The 18,313-nt window shown below is 52.5% G+C and overlaps 1 protein-coding gene across 1 annotated transcript; it reads right to left on the bottom strand.

Moving 5' to 3' along the window:
- Positions 1-4,302: 4,302 nt before the first annotated feature.
- TMEM222 (transmembrane protein 222) lies at positions 4,303-17,792 on the bottom strand. Its single transcript, XM_012439787.2, has 6 exons — positions 17,593-17,792; positions 9,937-10,021; positions 8,620-8,651; positions 6,700-6,796; positions 6,473-6,603; positions 4,303-5,361 (listed from the first exon to the last, which is right to left on the bottom strand). The coding sequence occupies exons 1-6, from the start codon at positions 17,790-17,792 to the stop codon at positions 5,274-5,276; spliced, it is 633 nt and encodes a 210-aa protein (XP_012295210.1). The 3' UTR covers positions 4,303-5,273.
- Positions 17,793-18,313: the final 521 nt, after the last annotated feature.

Below are 18,313 nucleotides of genomic sequence, written 5' to 3'. Positions count from 1 at the left end.
TCCACACTGAGATGAGAAGGTTTGGGCCCTAGATTCCATTGGCTTCAGACAGGACCATGAACCTCCTGGGTTATCTTGGGCACAAGAGGCCACACCAAAGCTTTCTATCTCCAAGTCCACTTCATTTCCCATAGCCTATCCTGCCCCAACCCCCTCCCGTGAACCTACGGTCATGGATTAAAGATTAGAGGGCTCCTCATAGACCCCTGGGAGAGGTGGGGCAAGGGGTGGATTCTAAGCAAAACCGGTCTGGGCGCGGTGGCTCATGCCTGTAATGCCAGCACTTTGGGAGGGTGAGGTGGGCGGATCACTTGAGAATAGGAGTTTGAGACCAGCCTGGACATGGTGAAACCTCGTCTCCACTCAAAATACAAAAATTAGCTGGGCATGGTGGTGGGTGCCTGTAGTCCCAGCTACTCGGGAGGCTGAGGCAGGAGAATCGCTTGAACCCTGGAGGTGAGTTTCAGTGAGCAGAGATCTCAACACTGCACTCCAGCTTGGGCAACAGAGCAAGACTCTGTCTCAGAAAAAAACAAACAAAAAAACTCACTCTTCCCTCCCCTCATCAGAACCGGCTCCCACCACCACTGAGAGACAGATGGCCCCTCCTCCACCCCAGCCCACAGTGGAGGCTTCCCTACTTGTTTTTTGCAAATTAATCTTATTTTTCTTTTTCTGTTTTTTGTTTTGTTTTGAGATGGAGTCTTGCTCCGTTGTCCAGGCTGGAGTGCAACGGCGTGATCTCAGCTCACTGCAACCTCCACCTCCCGGGTTCACACGATTCTCCTGCCTCAGCCTCCTGAGTAGCTGGGATTAGAGGCGCACACCACCATACCTGGCTAATTTTTTTATATTTTTAGTAGAGACAGGGTTTCACTATGTTGGCTAGACTGGTCTTGAACTCCTGACCTCGTGATCTGCCCGACTGGGCCTCCCACAGTGCTGGGATTACATGCATGGGCCACCATGTCTGGCCAATCTTATTTTTCTTATCTGTTAAATGGGGGTAATAATTCCTCCTCAGAGGGTTTTCACTAAAATTCAGTGAGATCCCCGCAGACATTTTTTTTTTTTTTGAGATTAAGTCTTGCTCTGTCGCCCAGGCTAGATAAGAGTACATTGGCACGATCTTGGCTCACTGCACCCTCTGCCTCCCGTGTTCAAGTGATTCTCCTGCCTCAGCCTCCCAAGTAGCTAAGACTAACTAGTGCCTGCGACCATGCCAGGCTAATTTTTGTATTTTGAGTAGAGACAGAGTTTCACCATGTTGGCCAGGCTGGTCTCAAGCTCCTGGCCTCAGGTGATCTCCCTGCCTCAGCCTACCAAAGCGTTGGGATTACAGGCGTGAGCCACCTTGCCCGGCCTCCCGCAGACTTCTAATTAATGCATTTATGCACCCACACATGCAGCACTCATTAAGCAGCCACTGTGGGACCGTCACTGTGATGCTGCCACCTTCATTAAGGTCCTCAAAATGGAGAGTGGCAAACAGCATCCTCACCCCTTCCTGCCATCCTGGTCCTGGCACCCCTCCCAAGGATGTTTCTCTGCCCCCCTCCCACCTCAGCAGCCCTCCCTCCTGGAAGGCACAAAACAACTTTGTCTGCTCTTCAGGTTTCTAAATTTTCCCTTCCTTTCTCTGCTCTCCTGTCCTTCCTGAGTAGTGGTGACTCCCTGACGCTGATACTTCCAGACATCTCTCCTGCTGTCTCAGCCTGCATTCATCTGGCCTCTTCCCCACCTGAAACCTATTTCCAAGTTTCCTCCTCTGTAACCAGCCCCCATCGTCCTGGCCCCTGGCCTCCTGCTGCTTCCTGCCACCTCCAGGTGCTGTCCACACTTCGCTCAAGCCTCCCTCCCATCTGTCTGTCTCTACCGTCCTCCCCCTGCCCAGGTCTCAGTCCCTGCTCAAAGCTTCCTCTTCTCTCACCTCCTTGTGGCCACACCCAGCCCCTCCGGCCCTTTGTTGCATAGCTTTTGAATATACTTTTGTCATTCTCTGGTTTGGAAGCTGCCAGCAGAGAGCCAGGTCATCCCTTGGGCCCATTCACACAATTCCAAACTAGTCCAGCTTCCTTTAGACACGTCCTGAGATGGAAGCCTCACCACTTCCCAGGACAGCCTGGCCCTCAGCTGTGCCAGCTCACCCCAGACCCTGCACTGCTGTGGTCTCCAAGCCTGGGACTTCTTGGGATTGCTGCCCTAACTCTGGCTCTCTCCCTTTGTCACATATACCCTCAGAGACTTAGCTATGGACTATTTCCTGTTCCCTCAACACCCCTGGGCTTTCTGTGCCCCCTGCGGGAATGCTTTTCCCCAGCTCCAGGACTAGCTCAGCCTCCTCCAGTGTTCAGTGCTCCTGCACTGCAGCCAGTCTCTAGGCAACGTCCCTCCGTTAAGAGGCAGGGTCCTAGAGGCCAGCAGATCTGGGTTAAAATCTGCCACATGGTTCCCTTGTGGCCTGGGATCAATGACAATCCCTCACTCTCTTCCTTTATGAAGGGGGCGAGGGACAATAGCCATCTCAGGGGCCTGCTGCTGGAAGGAGAGCTTCCATTCTACTTTCGCATCACAGCACCTCTCATTTCCACTCCTGCGCTCCAGTGAGGCCACTGCACAAGGTGGCTCTGAGGGGGGCTCCGGAGCCCAGCTGCCGGGTTTCAACCAAAGTTCCACTGTTCCTACCTCTGTGACCTGGAGCAAATCACTTTACTTCTCTGCTTACTTCTTCATCTGTAAAATGGGATGATGGCACCTACCTTGTTGTAGGGCTGTTGTGAGGCTAAGATGATATTTTATTACAAGGCCTAGCACAGAGTAAGCCCTTGCTAACTGTTGGTGACATTTTTTTTTTTAAAGAGATGAGGCCTTGCTCTGTCATCCTTGACCTCCTGGGCTCAAGCAATCCTCCCTCTTCAGCCTCCTGAGTAGCTGGGGCTGCAGGTAACCACCATCACACTCAGCTAATTTTATTTTTTGTAGAGATGGGGTCTCACTTTATTGCCCAGACTGGTCTTAAATTCTTGGGCTCCCTCTGTCCTCCAGCCTTGGCCTCCCAAAGGGCTGGGATTACAGGCGTTTGACACTGTGGCTGACCCTGTTGGTGACCTCTATGGCACAATTTTATGTCCTGTTTCCCCAAGGCAAATTTTAAGTTCTGCTAGGCTAACACGGGCCTTAAACCATTTTTCTATCTATTCTGCCTTGGCTGTCTTCAGTACTGAATTTGTCTCCCTTAACCAACTCTCAGATGGACCCAATATGCAAAACACATTTTTGAAAATGGAATTGCTGGGTCCAGGTATAGTGGCTCATGCCTGTAATCCCAGCACTTTGGGAGCCTGAGGCGGGTGGATCACCTGGAGTTCAAGATCAGCCTGGCCAACATGGTAAAACCCCGTCTCTCCTAAAAATACAAAAATTAGCCAGGCATGGCAGCAGGCACCTGTAATCCCAGCTATTCGGGAGGCTGAGGCATAAGAATCACTTGAACTTGGGAGGTGGACGCTGCAATGAACCGAGGTCGTGCCACTGCACTCCAGCCTGGGTGACAGAGCGAAACTCTGTCTCAAAAAGAAAAAAGTAAAGAAAATGGAATTGCTCTGAAGTGGGGAGGGGGCACCTTTGCCTTGTCCTGGAGAAATCCCAGGCTTGGAGACCACAGCGCTGCAGGGTCTGGGGTGAGCTGGCAGATGCCTGGCCCAGGACCCCATGGTCAGCTGCTAGAGCATGTCCTCAGGGCCACCTTCAGGACAGAGACCAAATCCTTGGCTAATTCAACTGAAGTGATGCATGGGCAGGGTTGGGAAATGGTTCAGGGAGGAAGCGGCTTTTAAGCTGGGCCTTGGTTAGGCAGGGCCGCCATGAGGGGGACGGTGAAGAACAAAGGATCGGAGGCAGGAGAGGGCTGGATGGATACAGGGGCCAGTGGCTGGCCGTGCTCTTGGCTCATCCCTAACTGCACTCTGGGGGCAGTGGGGACAGCAGTGGAGGCCCCACTCAGTCCTAACCCCAATCCTACAAGTCCTTCCCAACAAGGATGATGGAAGGGTTTCAACGCTCACCTGCCTCAAGAGGAAAGCTTTGGAATGGGGAATGTAGAATGGCAGGGAATTCCCAACTGTGCAGGGATGGGATATACCTGAGGGATGCTGATGGCTCCAAGCACTGGACGCAGACTCAACCATGGCGCAGGCAACCAGACACTTGTCAAGGGGCAGAGGGTCCCAAGAATACCAAGACACTATAAGCTGAGAGGTAAGGGGGGCCCAGAGAGGGAGAAAATAATGGCAGGGCAGCAACTGGAGCCAAAACTCTTTATTGTCCTGCCTAGGGAGCCCTTCCCAAAGGAGTCCAAGGAGCAGGGGTGCGAGGCAGGTGGCACAGGGCCTTGGTGACAATGGGAAAAAAGGGGGAGCTGGAGTCAGGTAGGGAACAGCCTCTCCAGCTCCCTGATGGCACTGGCTGTGCTAGCAGGCCACCCAGGGGGGCCATCACCAGCATATTTTGGACCCAGGGGAGCCATCACCGGTGTGAGGCCCATACCTGGGGCTGGGGCTGAGCTGTCTACACTGCTCTCTCTACAGGGTCACTCTGGCGCTTGTCAGCTCTACTCACCTCTCCAGCTCCAAACTGCAAAGGGAGATGGGCCCAATGCTGGGAGGCCCTGAGAGAGTGAAGAGGAAACTGCACGGGCTGGAGGATGTCAGATGGGCACACATGTTCCCTGGGTAGCTGCCGGCAGAAGTCTGACAAAGGGGCCCAGCCAGTCCCCCTGGACCATTCTAGAGGCCAGTGGGGAAGGCTCCAGGGCAGCTTCACTTATAGAGACTCCTAAGTGTACCTCATCTCATGCTGGGACCAAAGCTAATGCAGGACAGGCTCCCAATCCAGCTCTGGTCCCAGGGCACCTTGTTAGGTGAGCCTAAATGTCCTCCCCTCCCTGTACTGGGCGCTGGGCTGAGGTAGGAGCCCAGCAGGCAGTGGTGGGAGTAGCTCTACAGAGGAAAGCCAAAGCCTTTCAACAGAGGAACAAAGGGGGCCTCCAGGGCCAGAGTCACAGGCCTGGGGAGGAGGGGACAGGGTGCTTCTGAGAGGTGCAAACCTCGTCTCATGCTGGCCCTCAACCCTTCCATCCTGCCAGCCCCAACCCCTGGTCCACAACAGCAGGCCCAACCCTGCCTTTTGGGGTGAGGAGAAAAAAATCTGGAACCAAAAGGGAATGGCGGCTGTTTCCTCGGGACCTTGGTGGGTGCAGGGCCAATGGACAGCCATCACCGGAGGTTAAAGACCAGACTGACAGTGAGGATGATGCCCAGGAGAAGGATGAAGGGAAGCCAGGTCTTCACGAAAGCCCCGATGCTGACAGAGAGAAAGGAGAGAGCACAGGTGGGTGGGGTCCAGTGAGCAGGCATAGGGCCCAGAGCCCTGTGCACCCACAGATCCCGAAGAGGCTGCCATCCCTAAGGAAAACCCTGTACCCACCCCCTCACCCCAAACTTGGCCAAACAAGGGAGCAGGCTGGGCCTGGTGCCCACTATGGGGGATCACCAGCTATGGTCCTGGGCAGGGGCTGCTCCACATTCCTGGTGTAGATTTACTGACATCTTACTGGTTGGGAACAGAAGATATGCTCGCCATTTCTAGGCCTCACTGGCTCTATCTATAGCCACCCACCTCTGGGGTGAAATCTCCAGCAAGAGGACCAGGAACTGCAGTTTGGGTGTGGAAGCCACGTGTGCCTGCTGCCCATGGCCCTCATAATGGGGACTACTGAGAGGCCTTGAGGCCGGCAAGGGTCAGCACAGTGTTGTGGCTGCAGCCAAGCTGCTGGGAGCCAGGGGCCTGGATTCAACCTCTGTGTGACCACAGTTATTCTCAGGGGACTTCTAAAAGCGCTGCAGGACTTAAAAATACCCCCTAAAAGTCTTCTTTTCAGAAGCTCTGAATGATGAACATGGCTGAGAAAGCTTGGAAAAACGGCCAGATCAGTACCAGCCTATGCTGGTTCACGAGTCTGGGCTCTGCTGTGGCCATGCTGTGGGGACCGTGGGTGACTCACTCAACCTCTCTGCCTGGGAAGGGACCTGTGGGGGCAGTCATTCTGTGAGGATCTATCTGTTCACTTTACTGGAGCACAGGAATCTGTAGAAGCTTCCCTGAGGAGCCAGAATCATTGCCTGCATTTCACCAAGGACAGCTGTGGCTCAGAGAGGCCAAGGCAGTTGCCCATGGTCTCACAGCAGGCAAGTGCCAGAGCTGCACTTGGGGCCCAGGTGGAGCTGGACTTCAGCATGGCTACCTCCCTCTCCACCAGGCCCTCAGCTCGCCACTCTAGAGCCACCACGGCTCCAACTGGCACCTATTCCAGCTGTCCCGGCTAACTGAAGGATGCCAGGAATGGTCTTTCTAGGATCCTTGGGAGAGCAGCCCCTGGGAAGCATGTAGGTGGGCGGGCAGGAGGGCAGCTCACCTGACATACTTCCCATAGAGCAGGCAGAAGAAGCAGAGCGTCACCATGTTCCAGTTGGTGCTATTGTTGTAGCGCATAAGATTCAGGGCCAATGCCACGTGCGAGTGGCAGTTGTCACAGCAGAGATTGTGCTGGAGGCACCGGAAGGGCTAGTCAGGCCGGGCTGTGGGGGAGCTTCCCCCCTGGTCCCCGCCTTGGGAGTGCTGGCGCCGCCCCAGTCCACCTACCATGCGGTGCTTGTACTCCTCAGAGGCGTCGTGCACAGCCGTGTCCCATGCGTTGGGCCCACTAGCATAGACCTGAGCAGGGTCCAACTTCCAGTACCTGGGGGAGAAAAGGGCTCTGGACACTGGCTCAGCTCCCTTATGCCCTTGGCTCTAAGTGTGACCTTTGAGGCCTGCCCTGTGCCCGGGCCTGAGCTGGGTGTCGAGGTGTGCAGTAAGCCAGATCTGGGGCAAGTGTTGTGTAGCAGACAACTGTGACACAGAGTGAGGTGCTTGGTGCCATGGGGGATCCTGGGGGGATATAGAACGAAGCTGGGTTGCTACGCTCTGAAAGTCTATGTCCCCGCAAGTTCTTATGTTGAAATATTACCCGCTAAGGTGATGGTATGAGGAGGTGGGACCTTTGGGAGGTGATTAGGACCAAAAGGGTGATTAGCCCTCATGAATGGGTGGGATCAGTGTCCTTACAAAAGCAGCCAGAGGGAGACCCCTCACTGCCTCCACCACGTGGGGACACAGCGGGAAGGCACCTCAGGCCCTGCTAGACACTGACTCTACCAGCACCTGCACCAGGACTGTCCAGTCTTCACAACTGTGAGAAATACATTTCTGTTGTTTCTAAGATACCCAGTCGATGACGTTTTGTTATGGCAGCCAGAACGGACTAAGGGGTGTGAGAAGGCTTCCTGGAGGTGACACCTGGGTCCAGTCTGAAGGAAGAGGGTTAGACAGGCATAGAACGAAGAGGTGTGAATTCCAGGCTGAGGGAACAACTTAAGCAAAGTGAGAGGCATAAAACTGTGCAGTGTGTCCCAGAACAGAAGTGACTGAGCCCTCCTGGAGACCGTGGAAGGAGAAACACGGTGATGGAATGCTGGCAGCTGAGGCTGGCGATGCAGGTGGGGCCGCATCACACGAGGAGTTTACTCAGCAGCAAGCACTCTCCCCCAGTCTCCCATGCAGCTTGCCAGGCTGAATGGGAGGGAAGCTGATGGCACTAAAGCCCATAAACCTGAAGGTGGGTGAGAATTGCTGTTCCAAGCAACAGAGTGCCCGGTGGGTCTCAGGCCTGGGAGAGCTGGGAGGTCAGGGTGCCCCCTGGCTGCTGTGTAGGGAAATGGCTTGGTAGAGGAGTCTTAGAGACTATGGGGCCACTTAGGGGCTACTGCTTGGAAAATGGTGCCCTTAAAAATGTCCTTGAAAAGCAGTCTGGCAATGAACACCTGGTGGCCCAGAGACTCCTGGACTACACTGCCACCTGCCTGAGGAAGCTCTGTTCCAGGGCATCTCGGCTGTGTGGGACACCAACTCCTCCTCTGCCCAGTCCTTCCTCCAGTGCAGCCTTGGGCAACAGGTCACCTGAGGACATTGATGACTGCGGCACTGTCACCAGGCCCGCAGCTGAAGTGGGCACCCAGACTGTAAAGATGAAGACCAAACATCCCAAACCAAACCAGCAATAGCTCCCAGAGGGCTTAAGTGTTTTTATTCTCTCCAACCAGCACTTTCCAGCAGCGGTCCAAACAATGCCTCTCCTCTACCTTCCATGGCTCACTTGTTCCCAAAGGGCAGGAAAGTGAGTCTGGAGGGAGACAGACCTGAGTGTGAGTCCCAGTTCTGCCACTTCCTAACTGTGTGACCTTGACCAAGTCCCTTCCCTTTCCTCACCCTTGTCATGGAGTTAAAAGCACAAACCTGAAGAGCTGTGGCAAGGCCCAGAAGGTCTATGAGTAAAGGTCCTAGCCAGAGGCTGGTGCGGGAGGTGCTCTGTATGGGGCTGCCATGCTCTGGTGGACCCTGGCTGTCCCTCCCCCAGTACTCTATCCTCAGCGTGCTGGCTCCTGCTGTGCTCTAGAAGGCCTGGCCTGCCCAGGCAGGAGCAACCTGCCTCTAGGGCCAGTCACATGGGTGTTCATCACTTACTTGGCAGGCTTTCCAAAGGCCATGTTGTCCTCCTGTTGAGGGACAAGAGCAGAGGTCAGTGAGGAACTTATATTCAGGCCAAAGGACAAACCTGGGTTGGTGGCTGAAGTGCAGTGACTTAGAAGAGGGAATGTCAGGGGTGGTCACAAGTGGGACCTGGGCCCTGCCCCGGGGCTGGCATGGCATCTAAAGAGCCAGTGGCTTTTCTGCAGGAAGAAGGCAGTGTGGCACAAGTGCATAGAGCACTGCATCAGAGACCAAAGACTTGGGGCTCCAGCTGCCACTGCCCAATCCAGCCACTGCCCCTCGGTGTGGCACCCAGGAATTCTCTTCTCTCTCTGGGCCTCATTTTCTCCAAGTTTTGTGATCAGTCTTCTCTCATCTCTGAGGAGCAGCAGGAAGTTTCCATCATGGTCTGGTCTCCTGACTCAACAGTGGTGGCCCATATGAAGCCCATCTCCTCGCCCAGCAGTCTGACTGCATTCAGAGCAGGGAGGGGACACTGAGCCCAGAGGGGCTTCCTGTGAGAGAGACACTGCAGTGAAGTCCTAGACTCATCACATTAGACCTGGGGTACAGGAGTTACACAGAGACAGACTCTGGGTTCAGATCAGGGAGACCCTGATGACAGACCTGGTCAAAGATTAATTACCATAAAAATATATGAAAAAGTAATGGATGTGAAAATATTTTTAAGTGCAAAGTGACAGACCTTTTTCATGTTAAGATGATCATGACAACTATTAATATAAACAGGCTGGTGCCACCACACCCCTTCAGTCCAGCCTCTGACACCTGGAAACAGCAGCATGATGCATGCTCCTCTGCGACTAGCCCACTGGACCAGTCTTGGTCACATCCCCAGGGAACAGACCTGAGAACACAGCTGGTTCACTCTAAAGCCCCACCCGCTCTTCTCCATGGCCACACCCAGGGAACCGGATCAGCCTCCCCTGTCCCCCCACCTTGACTCCCACCTTCTGAAGGTCCAGAGATGTGGTTCCTGGATGGTCTGACTCTCCACTCTTGCCTCTAATCCCTACCCATGTCTCGGTACCCCAGGGGTGGGGACAAAGGGCTGGGTCAGTTACTTAAGAATCCTTCTGGCCACACTGCCCTCCCGGCCTGTCCTGGAGGCAAGAGAAGGGGGAAAGGGGTCAAACACTGGTGAGGGAGGGGCAGAGGGCCAGGGCCAGGACTGCGGGTTATCTGCATTCTCCTGGGTCTGGGGAGACAGGAAGCCTGTCTGCAGGCAAGACAGGACAGCCTTCCACTTAAACCTTGGAACCCTCCAGGGGGAGCACAATGGGGACTCACCGAGACAAAGTAGGGGCCCGCGAAGTCCCGAATGACTCCTGTGGATGTGCAGATGCCCATGTGGCCGATGATGGGGAAAAACCACCTGTAAGGAAAAGGACAGGGAAGAGACAGAGCTTAGGGGATCTTTCAGCCAGTCAGATGCTGGGGACACTTCATCCACTGTGGAAGGATGTGAATATTACGTTGTGGCCATTAGGGTGGTCCAGAGGGCTGGGGAAGCACAACAAGAGCAACTGCAAACTGACAGCACAATGGGATGCCATGGCCTCCCGCCAGCATGGCTACAACTCAAACCAGCAATACTGATGCAGGTGAGGGCAAAGGGCAACCAGAACTCTTATTCACTGCTGGTGGGAGGATAAATTGTTTCTACCATTTCACTTTTGAGACGGAGTCTCGCTCTCTCGCCCTGGCTGAAGTGCAGTGGTACAATCTTTAGCTCACTGCAACCTCTGCTTTCTAGGTTCAAGTGATTCTCCCGCCTCAGCCTCTTGAGTAGCTAGGATTATAAGCACCCAACACCACGGCCAGCTAATTTTTATATTTTCAATAGAGAAGGGTTTTCGTCATGTTGGTCCGGCTGGTCTCAAACTCCCTACCTCAAGTGATCTGCCGGCCTCGGCCTCCCAAAGTGCTGGGATTACAGGCATGAGCCATCACGCCTGGCCAAAAGTTCATTTTTTAAAAACCCATGGGCATTAAAAAACAACAAGAAGTCTAGATGCACCCCAATATGCCACACATAGAAACCCCAGACCTGTCTGCATTCTGAGAACCATGGCCCTACAGGACCTGGGTGCTGGAGAGACTGATCCAGTTTAAGGAGGACTCACAGGGCAGGGGGCCAGGTCCTGGTCTCAGTGCTGCCTGGGCACGAGCACAAAGCACCTGGCTAGGGGTGGAGGCCAAACCTCCAGAGATGCAGTTCAAGGAAGTGGTTACAGGGGGTTGGTGTGGAGTCAGTAAAGACTTCACAGAAGAGGGGACTTTTTTTTTTTTTTGATACGGAGTCTTGCTCTGTCACCAGGCTGGAGTGCAGTGGTGCCATCTCAGCTCACTGCAACCTCCGCCTCCTAGGCTCAAGCAATTCTCCTGCTTCAGCCTCCCGAGTAGCTGGCATTACAGGCGCCCACCACCACACCCAGATAATTTTTTTGTATTTTTAGTAGAGACAGGGTTTCACCATGTGGGCTAGGCTGGTCTCAAACGAGTAGCTAGAATTATAGGTATCCACCACCACACCCAGCTAATTATATATATATATATATATATATATATATATATATATATATTTTTTTTTTTTTTTTTTTTTTGAGACGGAGTTTGCTTGTTACCCAGGCTGGAGTGCAATGGCGCGATCTCGGCTCACCACAACCTCCACCTCCTGGGTTTAGGCAATTCTCCTGCCTCAGCCTCCTGAGTAGCTGGGATTACAGGCACGCGCCACCATGCCCAGCTAATTTCTTGTATTTTTAGTAGAGACGGGGGTTTCACCGTGTTGACCAGGATGGTCTCGATCTCTTGACCTCATGATCCACCCGCCTCAGCCTCCCAAAGTGCTGGGATTACAGGCATGAGCCACCACGCCCGGCAATTTTTATATTTTTATAGAGAAGAGGTTTCATCAGGTTGGTCAGGCTGGTCTCAAACTCCTGACCTCAAATGATCTGCCCACCTCGGCTTCCCAAAGTGCTGGGATTACAAGTGTGAGCCACCATGCCTGGCCTGTTTCTACCATTTTGGAAAACACTTTGGCACTATACTCTATGTCTCAGCAGTTTCACTTCTGGAACCCTCTTTGGCCTCACCCCTGGGAAACATTTGCCAAAACTCATTGAACTGTGTACTTTTTTTTCTTTTTGAGACAGAGTCTCACTCTGTAGCCCAGGCTGGAGTGCAGTGGCACGATCTTGGCTCACTGCAACCTCCTCCTCCTGGGTCCCAGTTCAAGCAATTCTCTTGCCTCAGCCTCCTGAGTATCTGGGATTACAGGCATGTGCTACTACGTCCAGCTAATTTTTGTATTTTTAGTAGAAACGGGGTTTCACCATATTGGCCAGACTGGTCTTGAACTCCTAACCTTGTGATCTGCCCGCCTCAGCCTCCCAAACCTTGACCTGTGAAAGGACAGAACATCAACAGGCAGAAAACAACACCGCAGAGTTGTTTTTAGTAGAGAAGGGTTTTCGTCATGTTGGCCAGGCTGGTCTCAAACTCCCAACCTCAAGTGATCTGCCCAGAAAGTGTGGCATGTGTCTGGAAGAATGAAAGTGTGGCATGTGTCTGAAAGAACAGACAGGAAAGTGTGGCATGTGTCTGAAGAATGAAAGCGGGATAGGCCAGTTCAGGGGCTACTGCTGTACCACTGGCAAGAGATGACGGAGGTGCTGACTAGAGGATCAGGGGCAGGGTGGTGAGATGCACATGGATGGAGAGTTTATGACAAGATGGGGGTCTTCCAGGTCTACAGCCTGAGCACTTATGGTAGGGCCAGAGTGGTCTTTTGAGAACTGACTTCAGATTCCATCATCCCCCTGCTCAACACCCATGAATGGCTTCCTACTGCACTTATAATACAGTTCAAACTTCTTCCAACAGTGCAGCGCTAATCATCCCTTGAACCTCATCTCACTCCCCTCTCTAGCTACAATGCCTGCTTGTGGTTCCTGAAACATGCCAATCCTCCCACCCCATGCTTTCTCTGTATTTGCCATTTTCTCTATCTGGGACACTCTTCTCCGAGAGCATGGCATAGCTGACTCTTCACTGATTAGGCCTCAGTCTCACTGTCAACTTCAGGGGTCTCACCCAAACAGTGTCTTCCAGTGCAGCCACCCAATCCCAGATCCCATTACAATGTTTTTCTTTCCTCATAGTATCTACTACTATCCAAAATTATCTAGGTTACTCACATGCTGTCTCTCCACTAGAACATAAGCTCCCAGAGAGCAAGCATTTTTGTCTTGTTTACTATGGCAGTGCCTGGCATATAGCTGCAACTCACTAAATATTTGTTGACTAAGTAATGAATGGGGCCAGGCACAGTGGCTCACGCCTGTAATCCCAGCACTTTGGGAGGCTGAGGCAAGCAGATCATGAGGTCAGGAATTCAAGGCCAGCCTGGCCAACATGGCAAAACTCTCTACTAAAAATTAAAAAAAAAAAAGTTAGCTGGGTGTGGTGGCAGGCACCTGTAATCCCAGCTACTTAGGAGGCTGAGGCAGGTGAATCATTTGAACCTGGGAGGTGGAGGTTGCAGCGAGCCGAGATCGTGCCATTGCACTCCAGCCTGGGTGATAAGAGCAAGACCCTGTCTCAAAAAATACTACTAATAATAATAAATAAAAATAGGCTACGTGTAGTAGCTCACACCTGTAATCCCAGCACTTTGGGAGGCCAAGGCGGGTGGATCACCTGAGGTTGGGAGTTTGAGACCAGCCTAACCAACATGGAGAAACCCTGTCTGTCCTAAAAATACAAAATTAGCCAGGCATGGTGGCGCATGCCTGTAATCCTAACTACTTGGGAGGCTGAGCCAGGATAATCGCTTGAACCCGGGAGGCAGAGGTTGTGGTGAGCCAAGATCGTGCCATTGCACTCCAGCCTGAGCAAGAAGAGTGAAACTCTGTCTCGAAAAATTAAAATTAAAAATCACAAACAAACTCCAAGAGTGAAGTCATGCTCAGTTATCATCTGGATTGAGGCTTGCCTTTGTTCTGGGTAAATTACTTAATCCCATCTCTCTGTGGCTAGTAAAAATTACCTAAATGGGGAGCTACTGTGAGAATTAAATGGCTAGACTTACACAGTGTCTACGACCCTGCCTTCTGCTTGACAGCTGCTCAATGTTGTCATCTTGAGGTATTCAATACATAAGCACTATCTGACTGACTGCACTAACATAGAATAAGTTGCAGAAGATCCATAGGCCACAGGATGGACACTCAGGATTATGGGAAAGTAGCTCATCCTGATCTCAGGTCTGCCCTCCCCTCACCTTCTCTGCCCCTATTCCTTTTATCTGCTTGGGAGGAAGTCCAGGTTCAATCAGGATTCCACACACCACAGCTGTGCTGGCAGCTGCTGATGGAAATCAGAGTAAAGGCTGGAACCCTGGAGAAGAAACCCTCAAAGTGGTTTGTCAGCCTGGAAGCACCACGAAGGCAGCCACCAGAGCTACTTTATGGACTACCTTCTATTCAGGACCTGGTACATATATGCTTTATAAAGATTTACTAAATGAATACATGACTCACTAACCCTGGAGCTCAATCTGGGAAGATATGCTAACTCAGCAAAAAAGCCCCACACTGGCTTCTAAGCCTTATTTCCTCATCTATAAAATGGGGACAACAGTACCTGTTTTAACAGGCTGACATAAGGATTGAGAGAACATACAATGTTTAGGACAGAGTAAGCATCTAAGCTGTTTTTATTAGAAGCAGCAGCTGGGCCGGGCGTGGTGGCTTACGCCTGTAATCCCAGCACTTTAGGAGGCCGAGGCGGGTGGATCACGAGGTCAAGAGATCGAGACCATCCTGGTCAACATGGCGAAACCCCGTCTCTACTAAAAATACAAAAAATTAGCTGGGCACCATGGCGCGTGCCTGTAATCCCAGCTACTCAGGAGGCTGAGGCAGGAGAATTGCCTGAACCCAGGAGGCGGAGGTTGCGGTGAGCCGAGATCGTGCCATTGCACTCCAGCCTGGGTAACAAGAGCGAAACTCTGTCTCCAAAAAAAAAAAAAAAAAAAAAAAAGCAGCAGCAGCTATTAAACTGGTTTTTCGTGCAGAATTACCAACATCTCTGAGGGGCAGACAGATCTTTGGGTTCCATTTCCTCCTCTGATCTCTCCTCCAAAGACAGGTGCCACATCTATGCCTAGCTCTGCAATGATCACTACACAGTAATACTACGATGGCTAATTGACCTTTCTCTCCCTCCTGCTGGGGAGGGGGTGAGTCTTTTTTTTTTTTAACTTTTTTTTTTTCTAAGACAGGGTTTCACCATGTTGGCCAGGTTGGTCTTGAACTCCTGACCTCAGGTGATCCATCCGCCTTGGCCTCCCAAAGTGCTGAGATTACAGGCGTGAGCTACTGCGCCCGGCCACTTTTTTTTTTTTTTTTGAGACGGAGTTTCGCTCTTGGTACCCAGGCTGGAGTGCAATGGCGCGATCTCGGCTCACCACAACCTCCGCCTCCTGGGTTCAGGCAATTCTCCTGCCTCAGCCTCCTGAGTAGCTGGGATTACAGGCACGCGCCACCATGCCCAGCTAATTTTTGTATTTTTTAGTAGAGACGGGGTTTCACCATGTTGTTGACCAGGATGGTCTCAATCTCTTGACCTCGTGATCCACCTGCCTCGGCCTCCCAAAGTGCTGGGATTACAGGCTTGAGCCGCCGCGCCCGGCTCACTTTTTTTTTTTTCTTTTTTTAAAGTTGGGGTTTCACCACAATGGCCAGGCTGATCTTTTTTTTTTTTTTTTTTTTTTTTGCGATGGAGTTTCGCTCTTGTTACCCAGGCTGGAGTGCAATGGCGCGATCTCGGCTCACCGCAACCTCTGCCTCCTGGGTTCAGGCAATTCTCCTGCCTCAGTCTCCTGAGTAGCTGGGATTACAGGCACGCGCCACCGTGTCCAGCTAATTTTTTGTATTTTTAGTAGAGACGGGGTTTCACCATGTTGACCAGGATGGTCTCGATCTCTTGACCTCGTGATCTACCCACCTCGGCCTCCCAAAGTGCTGAGATTACAGGCGTGAGCCACCGCACCCGGCCTTCACATTATCTTTTTTTTTTTTGAGACGGAGTTTCGCTCTTGTTACCCAGGCTGGAGTGCAATGGCACGATCTCGGCTCACCGCAACCTCCGCCTCCTGGGTTCAGGCAATTCTCCTGCCTCAGCCTCCTGAGTAGCTGGGATTACAGGCACGTGCCACCATGCCCAGCTAATTTTTTGTATTTTTAGTAGAGACGGGGTTTCACCACGTTGACCAGGATGGTCTCGATCTCTTGACCTCATGATCCACCCGCCTCGGCCTCCCAAAGTGCTGGGATTACAGGCGTGAGCCACCAAGCCCGGCCGCCCAGCTAATTTTTGTATTTTTAGTAGAGACAGGGTTTCACCATGTTGGACACGATGGCCTTGAACTCCTGATCCACCCGCCTCTGCCTCCCAAAGTGCTGGGATTACAGGCATGAGTCACCATGTCTGGCCCAATATTTTATTTTTAAAGAACAGATTTTGATGCTCTTATATGCATAAGTATTTGAAAACACAAAATAATTCAAGCATTTTAGCATAATTCAAAAACTATGGTCATTTTAGAATAGGCAACACCTAAGGCCCGAAATGATCCCTTCTCCAAACCAACCTGGCTGTTGTTGATAGGGGAACAAGCTATCCCATCAGGTAAGAGTGGATAAGATGTAGGGCAAAGTGCAAGTTAGATCAGAAGACTTGAGTTCTTCATGCCTTTGCTTACTGGGGTGCAAACCTGATCAAGACACTTAATGCTACAAGCAGCTCAGCTTCACCATCTGAGAAGATAATCTGCCTTAGAAAATGGATATGACAGCACTCTGGGAGGCCGAGGCGGGCGATCACGAGGTCAAGAGATCGAGACCATTCTGGCCAACATGGTGAAACCCCGTCTCTACTAAAATACACAAATTAGCTGGGCGTGTTGGCAGATGCCTGTAGTCCCAGCTACGTGGGAGGCTGAGGCAGAATTGCTTGAACCCGGGAGACAGAGGTTGCAGTGAGCCAAGATCGCACCACTGCACTCCGACCTGGAGCTTGGCGACAGAGCGAGACTGTCTCAAAAAAAAAAAAAGAAAAAACAAAAAGAAAATGGATATGAAATTCTGAGATAATGGGTGTTTAAGAGCTTGGCAAACTGTCCAGCACAGTGAGGAGGGGTTCATTTATCAGTTGTCAAGGCTTAAGCAGGAGGGCAAACCACCTCTTCCATTTGAGAGCTCCTCCCAAAAGGTGGCAAGCAGTACCAGAGCACCTGCTTCTCCCCTGACAAAGACTGATGTTATAGAAAGAACTTCGGTCTGGGAGGCAGACAACCTGGAATCTAAACCCGCTTTGCAACTGAGATGGCACGTGAGACAAAGGGTTGGACTCTCAGATCTCTGGGGGCCCTTTCAATGTTGACATCCCAGGATGTCGTATGTTGCCAACCAAACTCCCACTCTTGCTCCCAGACCCAGCAGAATGTCTTAAATATAGTAAGCGACCAGTAAGCATTTGCTCAATGAGTTAACAAACCAGTGAATTAATAAAACGGTCTCCTCAGATCCAATGAGGGACTCCTTCTTCTGCACTCAAAGCTTCCACCTCTCAGCCACTTGCCCTTCCCTGCTGGCCTACAACTCTCTTCTCTTTCTCCCCGACTACACCAGGTGTATTGAGAGCAGGGAGCGTGACCCAACGGTCTGCAGAAACTGGCACCGCATGGACGGCGGGGTTCTGGTGACTGGGCGAGGCGTGCGGGCCAGACCCGAGGAAAAGGCTTGCTGTGTGTCGGGGTCGGAGGCTAGCCCGGGCCCGCCGGCTAGCCCGGGCCCGCCGAGGGACGCCGCGCGGACTCCGGCTCTCCCTGGGTGGGCCCTCTTCGTCCCCAGGTGGATGCCGGAGGAGACTCACGTGAGCACCGGTATGGGCGTCCACACAACGCAGTATGGGAAGCGGCTCCGTTCCACGTCCATGGCGACGCCGCCAGAGCCGTGGTACTGCTTCATGTCCTTCTCGGCCGCCGTCGGCGCCTCCACTTCCGCCATCCCGGGCGGGGGTGGCGGCGGCGGCGGCGGCAACAAGAGCGGAGAACTCCCTTCCGCTTCCGCCATGCTGCGCGCGCCCTGCTCCGACTGGCCCCGGCTCTCGCGCCGCTGGTTCCCATGGCGTCACTTCCTGGGGATAGGGTCCGCCCCGCTTGGCCTTCCCCCGGGAATCCGAGCCGCATCCCTCTGGGCCCGGTCAGCCCCGCCCCACTCCTGCGCCTGCCAGCCCTGAGGCTTTGCGGGTTGGCCCTGCGGCTGACCTCAGGCAGCTCGCAGTCTAGCGCCAGAGACCTACAAAGAACTCTGTAATTCAGTACGCTGAGGGCTTCTAGGTGGTGTGGTACAGTCGCTATTTATTGAGCACTTCTTAGGTGCCAAGCACTTGATATGCATTGTTTCTAATCCCCATAAACTGATTAGACATCCAAATTAGGTATTTTCCTCCTGTCACAAGTGAGAAACTGAGGCTCGAGAGGCGAGATGAGAGGCCATGATTCAAACCCAAGTCTTCATACCTCTCTTGCCTTTTTCATTCTGTGGCCTCTCACGAGGTAGTGGTAGCATAAAGGAAAGAGAGACTGCAATTG

The sequence above is a fragment of the Aotus nancymaae genome, unplaced genomic scaffold, assembly GCF_030222135.1.
Source record: "Aotus nancymaae isolate 86718 unplaced genomic scaffold, 86718_ANA_hifiasm-v0.15.2.pri h1tg000053l, whole genome shotgun sequence".
NCBI lineage: Eukaryota > Metazoa > Chordata > Mammalia > Primates > Aotidae > Aotus > Aotus nancymaae.
This window is presented reverse-complemented; position numbering and strand designations above follow the sequence as displayed.

Excerpts from the sequence above, each read along its gene's own strand:
- TMEM222 (XM_012439787.2), bottom strand. The coding sequence starts at position 17,792 with ATGGCGGAAGCGGAAGGGAGTTCTCCGCTCTTGTTGCCGCCGCCGCCG. Across the intron at positions 8,652-9,936 it reads CGGGCCCCTACTTTGTCTCG|GAGGACAACATGGCCTTTGG; the intron begins GTGAGTCCCCAT and ends GTCCCTCAACAG. Across the intron at positions 6,797-8,619 it reads GCCTTTGGAAAGCCTGCCAA|GTACTGGAAGTTGGACCCTG; the intron begins GTAAGTGATGAA and ends TTTCTCCCCCAG.